Source organism: Phodopus roborovskii, unplaced genomic scaffold (genome assembly GCF_943737965.1).
Source record: "Phodopus roborovskii unplaced genomic scaffold, PHOROB, whole genome shotgun sequence".
Classification (NCBI taxonomy): Eukaryota; Metazoa; Chordata; class Mammalia; order Rodentia; family Cricetidae; genus Phodopus; species Phodopus roborovskii.
Genome location: NW_026125554.1, coordinates 3,778,977 through 3,798,578, shown reverse-complemented (window position 1 = coordinate 3,798,578; position 19,602 = coordinate 3,778,977). Strand labels below are relative to the sequence as shown.

At 46.6% G+C, this 19,602-nt stretch overlaps 1 protein-coding gene and 1 pseudogene across 1 annotated transcript; one reads left to right on the top strand and one right to left on the bottom strand.

Moving 5' to 3' along the window:
- Positions 1–320: 320 nt before the first annotated feature.
- Positions 321–863, bottom strand: LOC127216716 (60S ribosomal protein L21-like; annotated as a pseudogene).
- Positions 864–7,945: 7,082 nt separating this feature from the next.
- LOC127216715 (leukotriene-B4 omega-hydroxylase 3) lies at positions 7,946–19,207 on the top strand. The gene is made up of 13 exons (XM_051177533.1): positions 7,946–8,127; positions 8,575–8,773; positions 11,211–11,355; positions 13,975–14,028; positions 14,117–14,244; positions 14,397–14,518; positions 15,491–15,761; positions 16,795–16,861; positions 17,042–17,171; positions 18,195–18,328; positions 18,405–18,469; positions 18,641–18,723; positions 19,015–19,207. Exons 2-13 carry the CDS (start codon positions 8,576–8,578, stop codon positions 19,190–19,192), a joined length of 1,575 nt encoding a protein of 524 aa, XP_051033490.1. The 5' UTR covers positions 7,946–8,127; position 8,575; the 3' UTR covers positions 19,193–19,207.
- The last annotated feature ends 395 nt before the right edge of the window (positions 19,208–19,602 follow it).

Sequence of the window (19,602 nt, the reverse complement as noted above, 5' to 3'; positions counted from 1 at the left end):
AATCACTTCCGGGCTTACACGAAACCATTAAAACTGAGTTTCAGGAGCTGGAGAGATGACTCAGAAGTTGAGAACAGTGGCTGCTCTTCCAGAGGTCCTGAGTTCAATTCCCAGCAATTACATGGTGGCTTACAACCATCTCTAATGAGATCTGATGCCCTCTTCTGGCATGTACATAAACAAAACACTGTATACATAATAAATAAAATAAGTCTTAGGGAAAAAAAGTTAAGTCTTGCTTTGGCTTTTGCTCCAGGCTAACTGACATACTTAGTTTTTTTGTTTTTTGGGGTTTTTTTTTTTTTTTTTGTTTTAAGAAAAACCCTTTACAGTCCAGGTCTTTATTTCTTTTTGTACATTAGGCCATGAATTCATATGGGATGGGCTCCAGCAGCTCAGGCTCCTTCCCTTTTGTCCTCACAAAGTGTGCTTCTCTGGGTGGAGCAGGCTGGCGCTTGAGCTGAACCCAGGTGCCCTTCTCCTTGGCTTCCTTTTTCTTCTGGTCGTTCTCCTTCACCCACTTCAGGAAGCTGTCTCTGCTCTTAGAGTGCTTGATGTGCTCAATCCCGCACATTAATCCTCTTGGCGAGAATCTTGCCCTTAACTTGCTTGTTTACAATGATGCCCAGGGCATGCTGAGTGACATTGTAGACTCTTCCTGTCTTGCCAAGGTAACACTTGTGGGGCATTCCTTTTTGAACAGTGCCCATTCCCTTGATGTGTACAGCATCACCCTTCTTGTAGATTCACATGTACGTGGCCAAAGGAACAACTCCATGCTTCCTAAAGGCCGAGAGAACATGTAGCGAATACCCCTCCTCTTTCCCTTGGTGTTTGTCATTTTGGCGAGTTACTGGAAGATGGCTGCCGCAGCTGACATACTTAGTTAAAACAACAGTTTCAGTTAGGCATGGTGGCACATGCCTGTCCTGCCAATACTCAGGAGGCTGAAACAGAGAGATGTTAGAGACCAATGATTTAGGTCAGCATTTGAGACACAGTCTCAAAGAGGTTAGAAGTCTGTTGGTAGAATGGTCGCCTACCATTCAGGAAACCCTGGGTTCCATCCCCAACATTCCATAATCTGGACATGGTTTTATAAGCCTAAAATTTAGCACTTGGGAGGTGGAAGCAGGAAGAACAGAACTTTGAGGTCATCCTTGGCTACACAAGTTCCAAGCCAGGATACAGGAGGCACTGCCTCAAAACTCATCACTTAAAAGAAATAGTTTTGCTGAGGAATGGGAGCACACACTTTTAATCCCAGCACTTGAGAGGCAGAGGGAGGCAGATCTCTGTGAGTTCAAGGCCAGCCTGATCTACAAAGCAAGTTCTAGGACAAAACACACAAACAAACAAATAAATAAATAATGGTTTTTTCCTTTTCTAATGTGAGAAATGGCTTCAGAGCAAAAAACCTATTTCAAGTTCATTTTATTTTTAGTTTTCTACCCTCACCTAAATTGTTTCTGGTTTTTTGTTTGTGTTTTGTTTTGTGTTTTAGGGGGACAGTGCTGGGGTTGGACCCCAGGGCCTAACACATTCTCCCCTACTGAGCTACACTCCCAGCTGACTCTTGACTCTGTTGCCTCTTCATGTCAGGTCCTCACTTAAAGAAGTGGGAAAGTATTTAGGCTTGAGAGTTGCACATAGCCAGAAACATAGCCCAAATAATTTAGCTTACCAGGAACTGAAACTAGTCTCACATGACACTATTTATTTGTTTACAGTTAGTTGCTATGGAGACCAGGCTAGCCTCAAACCCACAGAGATCTATCTCTGTTCCCAGGTGCTGGGATTAAGTTGTGTGCCACAACCACTTACCTCAGTTACTTCTTTAGTTTAAACTACATTTACTTATTCATTGTGTGTGTGTGTGTGTGTGTGTGTGTGTGTGTGTGTGCAGGGTGGGGGGGTGCACATGCCACAATATATATGTGGAAACTTGGGGATTGAATGCAAACCAGCAGGTTTGGAGCAGGCTGCCTTTCCCGCTGAGTCATCCTGTAGCCCCTCAAGTGAAATTTTCACATGGTCTTACTACATTGCTGATGACACTCTGGTGTGTTGGGGAGATAATTACCTTTGACTTTATACTTTTCAGAGCCCAACCACCCACATCAGAACCTGAGGGAAGCATGGCATAACAGGAAAGATCTTAGACTTTGAGCAAATAGAAGGGACAGGTGAACTCTGAGTTAGATTCCCTTGGAAATGTTGTGGTACAACCTTTGGGAGAATAGAAAATGGATATTTTGGTAGTCACTGGATGGACTTTCAGTAACTAGACAGCTTCTGGCCACCATACTCACTATTCTATTGATAATCGTGTATTTGTTTATTTGTTTATTTATTTGAGACTATAATGTAGTTATAACTTTTCTCCCTTCCGTTCCTTCCAAATCCTCCCATATGTCCTTCCCCACCCTCTTTCAAATTCATGGCCTCTTTTATTATTATTATTATTATTGTTACTGTATATAACATGCAGTATATAACATGCTCAGTCTAGAGAGTTGTTTGTATGTATGTTTTTAAGGCTGACCATTTATTTATGACAGGTGTAGTGGTGCAAACCTTTATCTTAGCACTCAGGAAACTGAGGCAAGTGAACCTCATGAATTCAAGGCTAGCCTGGCCTACATAGCAAGTTCTAGAACATTCAGGAGGGACTACATAGAGGTATCCTGTCTCAAAAAAAGAAAACAAAACAAAAAAGATTTTATTTTAAGAGCATTAGAGCACTGCATGCATAAGGTGACCACAGAATCCAGAAGAAGGCATTGAATCTCCTGGAACTAGAGTTATAGGTGGCTGTAAGCTGCCATGGTGGTCCTCAGAATAGAACCCTGATCATCTGCCATAGCAGTCAATGCTCTTAACTGCTGAACTGTCTCTCCGGCCCTGTGACTCTTACAGCTGTATGCCATGTTTTGAAGGGAATAACAGGGATTCTTCAGTTATATTTTTATTTTCAAATGTATTTTGGCAATTCTGTGCTCTGGGTTTTCACATAAATATCATAACTGGCTGAACATGGTAGTGCACACCTTTAATCCTAGTACTCAGGAGGCAGAGGCAGGTGAATCTGGAGAGTTCCAGAACACTTTGATATACATTGTTTCAAATGAATTAATCTTATAATCAATGTGTCTACTGCAAAGAGTGCTGTTTGGATTTTGTTCAAGACTTTCTAAATCAATAGGTCAGTTTAAAGAGAATCAGCATGTTAATATTGTTGAGTCATCCTGTCTGTGAACATTGTATGTCTCTCCATTTATTTGTATCTCCTCAAATTTCTCTCCTCAGTGCCTTGAGGTTTTCATCATAGATGTCTTACACATATTTTGTACAACCGAGTTCACTTTTTATAGTGCCCATTAGCTTTTAATCCCACCACTTGGGATACAGAGTAAGGATCTGGGTGAATTTAAGGCCAGCCTGATCTACAAAGTGAGTTTCAGGACAGCCAGGACTGTTACACAAAGAAACCCTGTCTAGAGAAACAACAACAAAAAAACAAAAAAAAAAAAAAAAAAAAAACAAAAAAAAAAAACCCAAACTAAAGATTCTTTTCACCAGAAAATACTCCACTCTTTGCTTTATGATGGAGCAAATTATTCCATAATCTATTTGCTACATTATTTCATTTCCTGCTCTGAATAGGCTTAGAAGATTCTGCCTAGCATCACAATGCTCATGATGATTTGGAGTTGGGAGTTTGTGGGTCTCTGAACCCACTACTAATGACTGTAATTCCTCAAAGACTCTAGTGCCTGCTTCGGCCAGTAGTGTGAGACTGCTCCCTCTATAGGACTGTTTGAGAACAGCAGGCACGAAGGAGACATCCTCATGGGTTCAATGTGTGTGTCATTGATAGAATGGGAATTCTGGGAAAGGCACATACCACTCTTTTGAGGGCTCTAGAGACACTCCTGCTGTTCTTGCTGACTGAACTGAGGTGGCAATGAGGCAGGTAGAGAGAGGTGAGGCGGTTCCTAACATCCTACAGCATCAGGAGCCCTGACTCTGGTCCCATCCCTTTCCCTCATAGCAGTTCTGTTAGGAGTCTGACTCTTTGAGCACTTGTTTTCTGGGACCAATCACAGAACCTGGGACAGGTTCAGGGTGGTTCAAAGGGAATCACGTGATCTGGGCTAGACACTTGCCCTCCCTGAGCAGCAGTTAGCTCTTCTATTAAATGGGCATCTTCTCTCCTCTGGATGCTATCACTTGTGTCTCCCCATGTGATATCCAGGACTCTGGCTCAGACTGCTGAGGAGTGCATGGTAGGAAAACATGAAGTTGCCTGCATGCAAGAATAGACACACTTTATACCATCATGGTCATCATGGTAGTCTTGAGAGAAACAGAGCCAACACAATGAAAATACAGTACTGAGAGGTATATTAGCATGCCTTACACAATCCTGGCTGAGTCTGTATGGAGAGGTTGAGATAACCTGTATGGTGAAGTCAAGAACCTTGTACTTGCTCATTCCATGAAGCTGGATGCCTCATCTCAACAGTTCTAACCTTGGAGGGTACCTGAAGAACCACTGGTCTCCAGTCCACACTGGAAGAATGAAGACTCTAGATTCCAGTGTCTGCAAATGGAGGCAGATTCAGAGTAGATGTGCTCACCAGCAAGAAGTGAAGGTGAGCAGGAAAAGGCAATCCTGTGTTTTCTTCAGACCTCTTTATATATCGGGGCTGCAGTCGAAAGGTTCTGTTTTCTAGGGGAGGGTCTTCCTCTCCAGCTCATCTTTCCAGGAAATAGCCTCATAAGCCTGTTGAGAGGAATGCTTCTTACCTGATTCCAAATCCAGTCAGGCTGACAGCCAAGGTTAAGCACCTCAGCCGCTCAGTGTGCCATAAACACATTTTATTAAAAGATGCTGTGCAGTGTAGTACTTTCCTGTACTGGCTGGTTTTGTCTGTCAACTTGACACAAGCTAGAGTCATCAGAGAGGAAGGAGACTCAGCTGAGGAAATACCTCCATGAGATCCAGCTGTAAGGCATTTCTCGATTAGTGATAAATGTAGGAGGGTCCAGCCCACTGTGGATGTGGCCATCCCTGGGCTGTTGGTCCTGGGTTCTATACGAAAGCAGGTGAGGAAGTCAGTAAGCAGCATCCCTTTATGACCTCTGCACGAGCTCTTGCCTCCAGGATTCTTCCCTGTTAAGAGTTTCTGTCCTAGCTTCCTTCAATAATGAAGAACAACATGGAAGTATAGGACAAATAAACCTCTTTCCCCCCAACTTGTTTTTCGGTCATGGTATTTCATCACAGCAATAGAAACCCTGACTAAGACATCCCCTACACAAGATCGATACACTCTCTGCATAAAGTACTTGCTCACTGCAACTCCACTAGTAGTTACCAGGCTCTTCCTTCACTCCCTCTTCTTGGCCCTCCTTTTTCCTCCTCAAAGGACATCTCACTCCCCAGCCGTGAGAACTACAGTCAAGAGAGCTGGCCATCCCCACAGTCAGAGAAAGATGGGGAAGAAAGAGGACTCACTCAGTGCCCCTTTGTTCTGCCCTCCCCTGAGTGGACCCCATCTCCTCAGAATCCTTTTCAATCCTGCCTCACATGTGCTCTCATCCTGCTACCCCTTGCCCTGCACCACAGCCCTGGCCCAGCCACGACTTGGCAGCTGGGCTCTTTATCTTTGCAACCTGACCTGAGTAATCTCTAGCAGGGCTGGGTTCCTTATCCCTGATCCTTTGCACCTGGGCCCTGGTCTGCTTAGATGCTAAGCCTTAGAGGAAGTCCATGAATTTTCCCAGGCTGTGAGGCTGTCAGGCAGGAGCATCACGGAGCCTTAGTTCCACACCAAGAAATGTTGCACACCATGCTTCTACCTTGCAAGCTGCCCTGGGGCTGGGATTACCTACCTGGTCCTGGTCTCCTGGCCTCTGAGATTCTGTTATTTTGCCTAATGTGTCCTGTCCTTACAAGGGCATGGGGACTGGACATTTGGTAACTCAGAATCGCCATTGTCCACACCTCCATTCTTGTCCCTCATTCCAGAAGGAAGTGCTCAGGTTCTAAGGATCAAGTGCTTTACAACTCTGATTGCTTTACCTTGAAATAAGCTGGCCCTGCCCCCACATCTTGGCCACCTTCCCAGGCCTGGAGCAGGTAACTAGGTCTAGAAGGCAGGTCCAGGTCCAGGTCAATCCAGCCCCTCATAACGTGCCCCTTACCCCAGGTCAAGATCCAGGAACAGAGATATCCCAAAAGAGGGTAGAGGGGGCTGTGGGGAACACATGAGAAAGTACCAAGTTGATGTTGGTGGGTCCTGGCTCAGGATGGAGCGAACATTCCCAAAGGGTAATATAGCTGCAGGGAGCAGGTGGTCCAGGAGATGGGGATTTCTAGGCAACTGGTCATGTCCATATGATTTAAACATAATTGAACTTATTCAATCTCTTTTTTCCATGTCTTCATAGTCTAATCTCCCCTTCCTCCTCCTACTCTTCTTCCTCATTATCTTCTGCCCCTTCTCATCCCTTCCCAGGCATTTCCTTGACTATCCCTCTTTTTTGCTCTATCCTCAGCTCCAGCAGTAGCTGCTCTCATCCGCTGTTCCTGGAGGTCCTTGTTCCTCTCCTGAGCTTTTGTAAAATTATAAATTAAAGGCCTGGGGGGGGTTGTAGTCCAGTTTGTAGAGTGTTTGCCTAGCATCAAAGAGGATGGGGTGAACAGATAGCTCAGTGGTTAAGAGCACTGGCTGCTCTTCCAGAGGACCCAGGTTCAACTCCCAGCACCCACATGGCAGCTCACACATGCCTGTGACTCCTGTTCCAGAGCTTCTGGCATCCTCACAAGATACATGCAGGCAAAACACCAATGAATACAAAATGAAAATAAATTAAGAATAAAAAAAGAGGGCCCTAGGTTTGATCTACTCTGTATCAACTGAGAATTCTGGAGCACACCTCTAATTCCACCCAGGCCTAGAATTGGGAGGTTTAGAAGGCTAAGCACAAAACACTGTCTCAAAATAGCAAAATACACAAATTATGATAATACAGAGAGTGAGTATTAACTAAAGTGTTGTTAGAACAAAAGGAGGTGGGCTGGGTGTGGTAGTGCATTGCTTTAATCCCAGCACTTGGGAAACAGAGGCCGGTGGATCTCTGTGGGTTCAAGGCCAGTGTGGTCTATAGAACAAATTCCAGGACAGCCATGGCTACACAGAGAAACCCTGTCTAAAAAAAAATCAGAAAGATGAAAAAAATCAGAAATAAAATGAAGGGAGGGAGGGGGGAAGGAAGGAGGGAAGGAAGGAAGGAAGGAAGAAAGGAAGGAAGGAAGGAAGGAAGATGAAGGGAACTAGAGAGATGGTTCAACAGTTAATGTTTGCTGATCTTCCAGAGGGTCATTTCCCAACACCCATGTTAGGTTGCTCACAACCATCTGTAACTCCAGCTATAGGGAAGCAGATGTCTTCTTCTGGCTTCTGCTCACACACACACACACACACACACACACACACACACACACACACACTCTTACCCTCTCCTGGATCCCATCTGTTCAAGGTCTCTCTCATCCCCACATGACTACTCTACTCTGTATTTCCTAGCTCAACCCATCTCAGACTCAGCTGGACTCTTGATCCCTGGTTTTGGACATGGAAACCCCAAATGGGGTTAATGTCTTCTTTCTGCTGAGAAGACAGGATGTGAACTCCTCCAGGCTGAGCAGCTGGTGGGCAGACTCTTCAGTCCCATAGCCTTCTCATGCTGTCCTCACAGCCCATTGGACAGGAGCTCAGGAGATGATACGGACCAGGCTGGCCAGATTCTATCTCCCAGCTTGTGGGAGTTCACCATTTTACTTAGTGTACCATGTCCACCATGGAGGAGCAGGGATGCTGGAAATATGTAACTCAGTGTCAACCTTGTCCTATAATAGTCCTCAGATTCAGGTGTCCATGTTTTGCCAGCCTATGATGATTCCTCTCTGCATCAGGCTGATTCTACCCCCATCTTGGCCACTTTCCCAGTCAAGGAGGTGGCATGCAGGCTTGGCAGGGATTGGCTGCTTCAGAACAGCCAGCCACCCAGCATCCAGAAGCCAGGGACACAGAGTCCCAGAAGAGGAAAGGGAAGGTATGTTAGATTGCTGTTCCTGAGAAGAGGTGCCAGGCTGGGGGTGGTGATATTGTAGGAACCTAGTTTGGGATAGGGAGGGACAACCCAAGCCCAGGGCAGAGCAGAAAGCCAGCTGGCCAAGCACAAATGCCACAGGGAGCCAGCTGGCCTTGGGGATGGTAGTTTCTGAATAACTAAACCCCTGGTTAGTTTTGTATAATTTAGAGAGGTCTTAACTCCAATCAATTTCTCTCCTCCTCTATGTTTTGCTATCCCTGGTCCTCTCCCTCATCACTGTGTTCCTCTTCCCCTTCCTTATTTTCTTCTCCATTCTTACAGCCTCTTCCCCTGCATTTCCCTGGATCTCACTCTTCCTTCCTGCTCTGTCCTCTATCCAGTGTCTCTGGAGATTCCTGCCCCTTTCCTGGACCTCAGTTATTCACTGTGTGTTTACCTGCCCACCAGGATGTCACAGCACAGTCTGTCCTGGCCAGGACTGGGGCCTGAGATGGCCTCCCCATGGCAGCTCTTGCTGCTGGTTGGGGCACTCTGGCTCCTGGCTGGAATTCTGACCCAGATCTATGCTGCCCGTGGGAACTATCGTCGCCTCCGTGGTTTCCCTGAGCCCCCCAAACGGAACTGGCTTATGGGTCATGTGGGCATGGTAAGTGTAGCAGCAGGATGGGTGGGGGTGACGGAGTGGATGGTCTTTTAAGGGGACAGGAATGGGGCTCAGACTGATGGAGAAGGTTAGCTGATGATCTTGGGTATGCCTTCCCTTCTCACCTCCCTGTGCTCCCACTCCAGAATTCCCAGACATCTCCAACTATCTTCTTCACACTGGAGGATGCTGAGAAGGTCTCAGAATGAGATATTCAGTGTCTGCTTGTTAGACTCTAGGCCTCCTGGGGGACTGGGACAGTTTCTTTGTGTGAACCCACCTCTGTTGTACAGTTCTCTAGTATTGATCTTTGATCTCTCTCCCTAACTGCACACAGGCAGGGCACAGCTGGGTTATAGCAGGACTACAGGCTCACTCCCCACCTCCCTCCCTGGGCCACTTCCTCCTTATCATGCTCTTCCTCACTAAGATAGACCTGAATAAAAGCTGTCTGTCAGCTCACCCTCCCATGGACCTTCCTTGACCCCACCCTTTACCCACTCACCCTCCCATGGACCTTCCTTGACCCCACACTTTGGACTTTTACTTCCATCTACTCTCTCATTTGGCTGGCTAACCCTGGTTGCTTCACTCACAAATGGCTCAGTGTGGGCTGTGCACAGAGGTTGGGGATGCTCTCAGGCTGGTGGGCAGCAGATGCTGGTGGGTGGGAGCTGCTATCCTAATGGAGCTGCTTCCCTGGAACCTGCCAAGGCTGGAGGTGCCTGATATGTGGTCCTTTGTCTAGGGGAAGAACTAGAGGATTTGTGGACCAGCCAGGACATGGAAGGTCATGGGTATATAACCTAACTTATCCACTAGGCTTGGAATGGACACTTGGGCCTTGAACATGACTCTGGGAGGAACAAAACAGAAGGGGTGAGGGTTCCCTTCATTCCCTACAAAATCTAGCATAGGTGCACTTATGACACAAGCTGTGTCACTTCCAGTTGCAGAAGGGATCTGCTGATGCTCCTGGGAAAGTGGCTTAGTTATGGTTTTCTGGAGAAGTGGAACAAATAGTATATACACACACACACACACACACACACACACACACACACACAGAGAGAGAGAGAGAGAGAGAGAGAGAGAGAGAGAGAGAGAGAGAGAGAGAGAGAGAGAGAGAGATCAAGGAGTGATGAGGATATTCTGAGAAATTTGTCCAGAAGTGGCATTGTCATTGTGCTGACATTAGAGTCTACTGACACAAACCTACTAGGTGTAGTTTACTGCACACCTAGGTTATGTGGTACCAATTGTTGTTTAGATATACAAATCTGTACATCATGGTGCTATCCTGAACATTGTATATAATTTGTTATATCTTGGTATTTATGCATCTGAATGTATCTAAACATAGAAATGGATAGGAAAAATAATAGGAAACAGAGACTCTTTAGTTTCATTGAAGCCATAAGAGATAAGTTCATCTGTGCAGTCTGTCTTTGACAAAAGCATCATTATGCAATCATGTATACACACATACATAACTATACACATATGTAAACAAGGGTAGAAGAAACAGGAGGTACATTGCATTATGGGAATTGGCTTACGTCTTCATAGAGATGGATGAGTACCTCAGTACGCTATCTGCAAACAGAAATCCGGGCTGGAACCAACTCAGTCTTGGAACAACAGTGTGTGAAGAGGTATAAATACTGGATAGTGGTGGAATAATCTTTGTATGCTGTGAAGATGTGTTACTCAGATTGGTTTAATAAAAAGCTGAATGGCCTCTGGATAGTGGTAGCTCACGCCTTTAATCCCAGAACTTGGAAGGCAGAGGCAGGCAGATTTCTTCAAGTTTGAAGCCAGGTCTGGTCTACAAAGCAAGTTCCAGGACAGCCAGAGCTCCAACACAGAAAAACCCTGTCTCACAAAACAAATAAACAAACAAAAGCTGAATGACCAATGGTTAGGCAGGATTTGGGGGGACAGAGAGGATGCTGGGAATAAGAAGGTAGAGACACCAGGGGACACAGAGCAAGTAGGATGGGCACAACAGATATGAGACAATAAAACCATGAGGCAGGAAGTAAATGAATAGAAATAGGTTAATTTAAGTTATAACAGCTAGTTAGAAATAAGCCTAAGCTATTGGCTGAGCATTCATAATTAACAGTAAGTTTCTGTGTTGTGATTTGGGAGCTGGCAGGTGGGACAGAGAAAGACTCACAACACTGGAGCTCAACATCTCAAGGACCTGAATTTTTATATCTGATGGTAGAAGAAGAATGGTGTCCCATCTCTAAAAAAGAGATGAAATATTCCCCTTCTCTGCCTAGTCTCTCTAGATCTTCCTGGGTTGGGTCGTGTTGAAGTACCATCACAATCATAACAAGAGGTCATGAGCATCCCTACCTGGGCATCCCTTAACCTAGTAAACTTTATCCCTGATATAAACCACCTCAGGAGGTTCCTGTATTGCTTGCAGGTAACTCCTACAGAGCAGGGCATGAAGAGATTGACTCAGTTGGTGGCGACCTACCCCCAGGGCTTTATGATGTGGATGGGCCCAATGTTACCTGTTATCACTCTGTGCCACTCGGACATCGTCAGATCTATCCTGAATGCCTCAGGTACCCATGGGAGTTGGTGGTGGGAATCTGAGGGTTTCCCCAGGCCCTAACCACATACTCCGTGTGGTTCCTGCAGTCGTCCAGTTCCTCCTTTATTCCCTGACAGCCTCTCTCTTCTCTTCATGGATTCACCAGCTCCCACTTGCTCTACTGTCTGCACCCACCTGGATCTTGGTGTTCTGGACTTTTCTGGGTCCCCAGTCTTCAACTTAAGGTCCTATCCCTAGAGGAAGTCAATTCTTGAGATAGAACTTAGCAGGGTCACCCCTAAGCTTGTGTCATCAGAAGGAGAGAGGGGCCCTGGCAGCTAAGTAGAGAGGTATGCTTTCTGCTAGAATATGTGCAAAGGCTTCCTGGAGGAGGAGTTGTTCAAGCCATGTCTGTTGGTATGAGCAGGAATATTGAAGTCATGGCCAGATGGCTCAGTAGGCATCTGAAACATCTGAGGCCAAGGCCTAGAACCACAAAAAAAAGAAACCTAGGCTCAGAGAAGACTGTGTCTGCTAGAGAATCTTGTCTGTTCTTTCTACACCACTCAACTCTGCTGAGTTGATCCTTCCACCCCATCCAGTTGGTTGATCACCTTATGTTGATTGGTGTCTTGTCAGGGCCCAGAAATCTCCCCCAGGATACCCATCACAGCCTAGCTCCCTTCTCCTGCATTTGCATCTTCCCATCTTGGGACAAGCAATGTTAAGAAGGAAAAGAGAAACATCACCACATCTCTATCCCTTGCCAGGCATAGGCCTGACACTCTCTGACTGCCAAATTATTTCATTTATGCCCTAGAACTTAAGCATCTAAACCGACCACCCCACTTTACTTTTTTAAATACTTGTGAGAGGGCATATTTGTGTGTGTAGTGCAGGCATGCATATGCCACGGCACACGTGTGGACATTAGAGGGCACCTTGGATGTTGATCCTTGCCTTCCACCTTGTTTGCGACAGGGTCCCTCATTGTATGTTCCTGTATATGCACACTAGTTAGACAGCCCTCGAGCTTCAGGGGCAGGTAGAGAACCCTCTCATATCTGGCTTCTATCTTACTGTATGAACACTGTGATTATAAACATCTGGTTTGGGGATTCAGGGTCTGGTCTTCAGACTTTTACAGCAAGTGCTTTTATCCACCAAGTCATCTCCCCAGTCCAGACCACCCCACTTCCATGAAGCCCATGCTGTTTACTCCATGTAGACACTGTACCAGCTTACCCATAACTGGGGACTATGTGATGCCTCTGGCTGATAATGTAATGTGTACCAGGCAGGCAGGATGGATGGTGGCAATGATGATGCTCCTACATCTTTCTGACCTGCGCATGCCCTGTCTTGTGTCTGCTCATGCTGTTTATGTTGTGAACATAGCTATGATGTCATCTATGTGGCCACAGCTGTTGCAAGTTTGTATTTACACATCTCTCTCTCTCTCTCTCTCTCTCTCTCTCTGCATTGTATTTGTTGCAACTAGGATGCATGAAAATAGTCATGTCTGGGCTTAACTTTGAACCTAAATATTTGAGGCATGGCAGGTTCTGAGAAGCTATTGGAGGTGGCCTTCTTATCTTGTTTTTCATCTCTGGGCCCTCTTTGGGGTTATTTGTGGTCTGGGACCCATGGTCCTTCTAAAAAATGATGGATGCTTTGTCCATGTTGTATTCAAGGCAAGAACCTCCAGGTCGCAATATGGGCCACATTTGGTAGACTAATGGAGCTTTTGCTTTTATTGGAGATACTGTTTTGCTACTCAGTCCAGGCCAGACTCAAACTCTGGATCTTCTTGCTTTAACCTCTTTAGTGTTGCAACTTACAAGACCCGCGATGTCTTCATTACTTTTCTGTTGCTGTGATGAAACACCATGACCAAGGGAACTCAAAGAGAGAGGAGTTTATTTTAGATTGTGGTTTCAGAGGGAGGAGTCCATAATGGTGATGGAGGCATGGTGATGAGAGGAGGAGACTGTGAGATGGCATACTCAACCATAAACACAAAGAATAAAGAGCAATCTAGAAGTAGCTAAAGTCTGAACTCTCAAAGGCATGATGCAAGTGAGGCATTTCATCCAGGAAAGCAGTACCTAGGGAACAAGTATTCTGTATATTAGCCTCTGGGACACATTTTTATTCAAACCACCATACACAGATAATTTCTGATCCATGTTATAGCATGAGGGATCATGATGTCAGGGCAGTTAAGTGTGATAAGGCCATGCCATGCCATGTCATATTATGTATTCATGTGTGTCTCATATCTGTTCAGGAAATATCAGATACCTAGGGTGCCTAGAGGACAGGGACCCAGGTTCTAGTAAATGTCAGTGTTGTGATGGGCTCAGGCATGGCAGACATGTTAGGCTATGTAAAAGCCATGTGAAGTGGTGCTATAGTATAATGTAGCATGTCAAGCCATACCTTTGTCTTACCTGCTGATACTGCTGTTGCCTGGTCTAGTCTTCACTTTTCTCACTTTCGACTTCGTTTTTCCTTCCTCTGTCCTTCTTTCTTTCCCTGGTATGTGGACTTTGGAGGGAAGTACAGACTCTTAGAAGGGAATCCCACCCATCTTCCATGGTCTGTTCTCACCCACTCCATGACCTGTGACTGTCTTTGTTCATGTCAGCTGCAGTTGCACTCAAGGATGTGATATTCTACAGCTTTCTGAAACCTTGGCTGGGTGAGTATCTGCAGGCAAGAGGCAAAGGACACCCTTGCGGTTCAGAAAAAGGTGCTATTCTTGCCTAATATGGTGGCTGCTCCATCAGGGGATGGGCTCTTGGTGAGTGCTGGTGACAAGTGGAGCCACCACCGTCGCATGCTGACACCTGCTTTCCATTTCAACATCCTGAAGCCCTATGTGAAGATTTTCAATGACAGCACCAACATCATGCATGTGAGTGCCTGGAAGCCAGTGTCATAACTTGCCCTCTTTCCTGGGTTTGTGCGGCTGGAGTATAAGACAGGGAGGCTGGTTGTGGGTCAGGGGTTGAGATTAGGCAGGGTCTCAAGGAGCCAAGGTCCAACCCTGATCCTTTCTCTTGCCAGGCCAAGTGGCAGCGTTCATTCTCCAAAGGCAGTGCCAGTCTGGACATGTTTGAGCACATCAGCCTCATGACTCTGGACAGTCTGCAGAAATGTGTCTTCAGCTTTAACAGCAACTGTCAGGAGTGAGTCCTTGTTCTGGGCCTCAGAACCTGGGTCATGAACCAAAAGGAGGGAGGACTAACCAAGGGGATCAGAATGACCTCCCCAGAGGAGATGGTTCAGAACCAAACTGAAAGACCTGGGAAAGGAGAAAGTGCATCTTCCTTCCAGGAGGTGGGATTGTTTCAATAAAGCCATAAACGTGGCGACAAGCATAACTTGTGGGATAGGAACTGGGGAGGCATCTTGGAAATGAAACTCACGGGATCAGCCGTGGCTAGATCATAAGGCCAGGGTAAAGCCAGATATACTTTTTTTTTGCCTGTGGTTCCAGGGAAACTATGAAGGTGTTTGTCATATTTCCAACAACGTGGCCAAGTACTTGAGTGAGCCTGAAATGAAGGGAGGCTTGTGGTTTTAGAAGCCTTAGGCAGTGGTCACCATCGCTTCTGAGCCTGGACAACACCACATCATAGCCAGGAGCACCTTTTAAAAGAGTCTGACACCTCATGGCATCCAGAAACAGACAGACAGACAAAGAGGCAGACAGATAGACTATCCCCATCAAGAGCATACTTAATATCCTAAATTCTTCCCTAGACCCCATATCTTGAAGTTCTATGGCCTTGAATATTCTTTAGGGGGGCAAGAGAGATGGTATTTGCAGACTACCTGGGGTTGATTCTTAGCACTCACATGGAAGTTTACAACTACTTGTAATTCCAGGGCCAAATGACCCAACACACTCTTCTGCCCTTTGAGGGCACCAGTGTATATACATACATCAGGAAAAACACATAAAGTAAAAATAAATAAACATTTTTTGAAACAAGGTCTTGCTATATAGCTTTAACTGGTCTGAATCTCAGGGCTCATTCAACTTTGCCTCTGTGACCAAGTGTTCCTGGCTTCTCCATTCCCAATGGCTCCTGGCTGCTGGTAAGAGGCACAAGATTCACATGTTTTAAATTGCCGTCTTTGTCCAAATCCTGCAGGAAGCCAAGTGAATATATTGCTGCCATCTTGGAGCTCAGTGCTCTAGTGGCCAAAAGGCACCAGCAGCCTCTGCTATACATGGACCTGGTGTACCATCTCACCTCTGATGGGATGCGCTTCCGTAAGGCCTGCAACTTGGTGCATGAATTCACTGATGCTGTCATCCAGGAGCGGCGCCGCACCCTCCCAGATCAAGGTTTGGATGACTTCATTAAGTCCAAGGCTGAGTCCAAGACTTTGGATTTCATTGATGTGCTGCTACTGATCAAGGTGGGCTTCTCAAGAAGCAGGATGATATCAATGCCAAGTATCTAGTGAAATAATATGACCTTGATACAGGGGGTACTGTGGAGCCATGCAGGGGTGCGGGATTGGGAGAGACATGGCATGCACTGGCAGATTTTAGAAATGGTCCTGGAATGCAGACTTTGGGAGACTGCCAAGCCTGTAACTTTGAAAAGCCTGGGCATTTTACAGGTTAATGCATAGTTGTGTGGCACTTATATCTCTACACACACACACACACACACACACACACACACACACACACACACACACACAGAGGCAACTACCTGCCCCAAATCAATGATCACAGCAGCCCTTATTTAGTCATGGCAACAGGTCAGAAGAGGATATAGCAGTGGCTCCTCCATGTCCTCCTTCCCAGGAGAAGAAGTGTTTATCTGCATGTACAGCAGGGCTTCCACCACAGAGAGAGTGCATTGCTATCTGTGCTTCATGGAAAATAACAAGTAGACCTGAGTCTGGTTTCCCTCAAGGCGGTAAATAGTGGACACAGAGAGAGGAAGGGAGGAAGGAAAGAGAGGAAACGTTGTTCTAGAGTTCAACAGGTTCTCTCCAGGGCAAAGTCTATAGATTTGCAAACCAAATGTTTCAGCAGGTAAGACAAGAGTCCCTGGAGCCAGCACTTTTGAATATGGTTAAAGGTCTTTGAAGTAAGGCTTTACTTCTAATTTCCAAGGCAAGTTGCCATACACTCATCCTCCACATCAAGTCACTGTTGGTTTCTCAGAAATCCCTCATCAAGCAAAAGCATGGTGACATTTATGTGTGGGTTGCTGACTCCTTCAACTGTGGACACCACAGGAGATAACCAGAAAAAGAAAAAAAAAAAAAAAAGCCTGAGAAGTTCAGAGTGGACCAATAGTAATAGTCAAGAGATATGCAGTGATGGGTGGCCTTTGGTTTCTGGCTGAACAATGAACAATGGATCTTTTGAGAATGGCATGTTGTTTAAACACAGAAATTTTCGGAACTGCTGTGATTGGTTGTGTGTTTTCAGGATGAAGATGGAAAAGAGTTGTCAGATGAGGACATCAGAGCAGAGGCTGACACCTTCATGTTTGAGGGTGAGGGTCCCACTGTGTGACTAGGGAGGAGGCAGAAGTTTATACATCTTTGAGACTTGTTGGGAGAACCAGGAAGCCTTCATGTTACCTTTCCCATCCTTCCCTGGACTTTATTACCTGGGTGCTGTCCATTCAGTAGTGCTGAAACAGTGCATAGACCCATGCCTGTCTGTCCCTCAGGCCATGACACCACAGCCAGTGGTCTCTCCTGGATCCTGTACAACCTGGCGAGGCACCCAGAGTACCAGGAGCGCTGCCGGCAGGAGGTGCAGGAGCTGCTGAGGGGCCGAGAGCCTGAGGAGATTGAATGGTGAGCGTAGGTCTTCCTGGAACATTTCTCTCTCCTTGGCTCTCCTCCTCAAGTTGGGAAGAGTCACTCTTTTTGCTAATTCTCCTATATTTGATCATGGGCACAGAATGTGAGCCCAGAGGAGAGACCTGGTACTAAACCTGGCTAGCAAGGAAAGGGTTGTTGGCTTTGGAACAGAGACATTTGTGTTGCTCTGAGAGAACAGAGGTAATCACAAGGAAAAGATGGTGACATTTTGCACGTGTTCAGTGAAAGCACTTCCCCGGTCTCTTTTCTCTCCAACAGATGTTTTCTTCCATGACTGTTTATTCCTGTCCTCCACCCTAGATCTTACTATAGTGATATGTCCAGGGACTCATAGGTGATATTTGAGTATTAAAGTGTGCTGAAGCCAGAGAGATGGCTCAGCTGTTAAGAGCACTTCCTGCTCTTGTACAGTTTGGTTCCCAGAATCCACATCTCACAACCACCAGGAACTCAGTTCTAGTAGATCTGAAGCTCTGATCTGCTTGTGTTCATTACAAATAAAATAGCCAGGTGTAATGGCACACCTTTAACCCCAGCACTTGGGAGGCAGAGGCAGGAGGTCCTCTGAGTTCCTGGTCAGCCTGGTCTACATAGCAAGTTCCCAGATAGCCAAGGTTATGTAGAGAGTCTCTGTCTCAATAAAATAGAATAAAATAGCAGTCTGTGTGCTGCCCAGGGCCCTTGGGTCATTGATCCATCCAGACTTCCCAGAAAAAAACCCTCTTACAATGGTTTTCCCACCCCAGTTTTGTATTCAGCTCCACTTTGGTCCCAGAAACCCGGAAGGGACCAGGCCAAGGACTAGTCAGAAAGTTCCAACTTGGCAGGAGATCAGTCCTAATTTAGAACACTTCCTAATTCTCTAGTGTTACATTTAGCGCATATTTGGTCCATCTTGGGCTTATTTTCATCACTGTGGGAAAACATTGCATTGATCCACATGAGCAAGCAGTCTCTCTTTTGCTCCTTGAGTAATAGTTCAAAGGGTTTCCTTAGGGACGACCTCAACCAGCTGCCCTTCCTGACCATGTGCATCAAGGAGAGTCTGCGGCTGCATCCCCCGGTCCCTGTCATCTCCCGATGCTGCACCCAAGATATTTGGCTCCTAGATGGCCGGGTCATCCCTAAAGGTGCCCACAGGACAGGGGAAAAGGGTCCTGGGTAGGCAACGCATTCTTGTCTTTACAACCCCCTCTTCTCCCTCAGGTGTCATCTGCCTCATCAGCATCTTTGGGATCCATCACAACCCATCTGTGTGGCCGGACCCTGAGGTGCTGCCTGTCTTAGCCCCTATTTCCCTACATCGTGTGGTAGGAATGCTAGGGGAGGAGGCGTGGCTTTGACCTACAAAATCAGATCTCACCTCCCCCAGAACACTCAGGACTCTGTCCCTGGTTGTCCTGGGAGGTCACTTGGTCACCTTGGCTCAATGTCTTCTACAGGTCTATGATCCCTTCCGCTTTGACCCTGAAAACATCAAAGACCGGTCACCTCTGGCATTTATTCCCTTCTCAGCGGGGCCTAGGTGAGGGCAGCAGCTTGGGTTAATGGAGTGGGATCTGGGGCTGACAGTGGGAATAGCGGGGAGTTAGGATGGTCTGGTTCTGGGTCTCCTTCCTGCCCTCTACTCAAGTGATTTGCAAAGGTCTCGAAAGTAAGGGTTGAGACGTGAAGGGCTGCTGCTCTGTGTTCAGAGCCCTACCCTGGTCTGAATTGGGCACTGAGGCCGTAAGAGCTTTGGGATGCAGATGCCCAAGCGTGGTAGGGACCCTGACTGGGTCCAGATTGCAGTCAGAGTCCCTGCCCTCCCCCGCAGGAACTGCATAGGACAGACTTTCGCCATGAACGAGATGAAAGTGGCCCTGGCACTGACACTACTGCGCTTCCGCCTCTTGCCTGATGACAAGGAGCCACGCAGGCAGCCGGAGCTTATCCTGCGCGCAGAGGGCGGGTTGTGGCTGAGGGTGGAACCGCTCAGCACAGGCACGAAGTGACTGACTCCACATCTGGCCTGGGACCACCCTACTCACCCAACTACCAACTACCTCTTCGGATCCCAGAATAAACAGAGCTGCCACCTGTACCTGAACCTTACAGAACACCATCAGGGGACATTGCATGGGTGAGGGAGGCCGGCTGGTGTTTGAGCCAAAGACTCTTGACTTCCTCTACTTCCTTTACTGTGAAGGTGCATTCTCCTCCAGTCTAGCTGGACTACTCTCTGGACAATAGGAAGCCAAGGGCAGGCGTCTGAGCAAGAGAGAGGGGGCAGGAAGAAGGGCAAGTCTGAACTCTGATTGTCCATCAAATCCTTTACTTCAGCCCTATTTCCATTACTCTGATCTCCACTCTAATCAGTTGATAGGCCTGTCTTCTCTCACCTCAGAATTATTTTTCGGGGAGG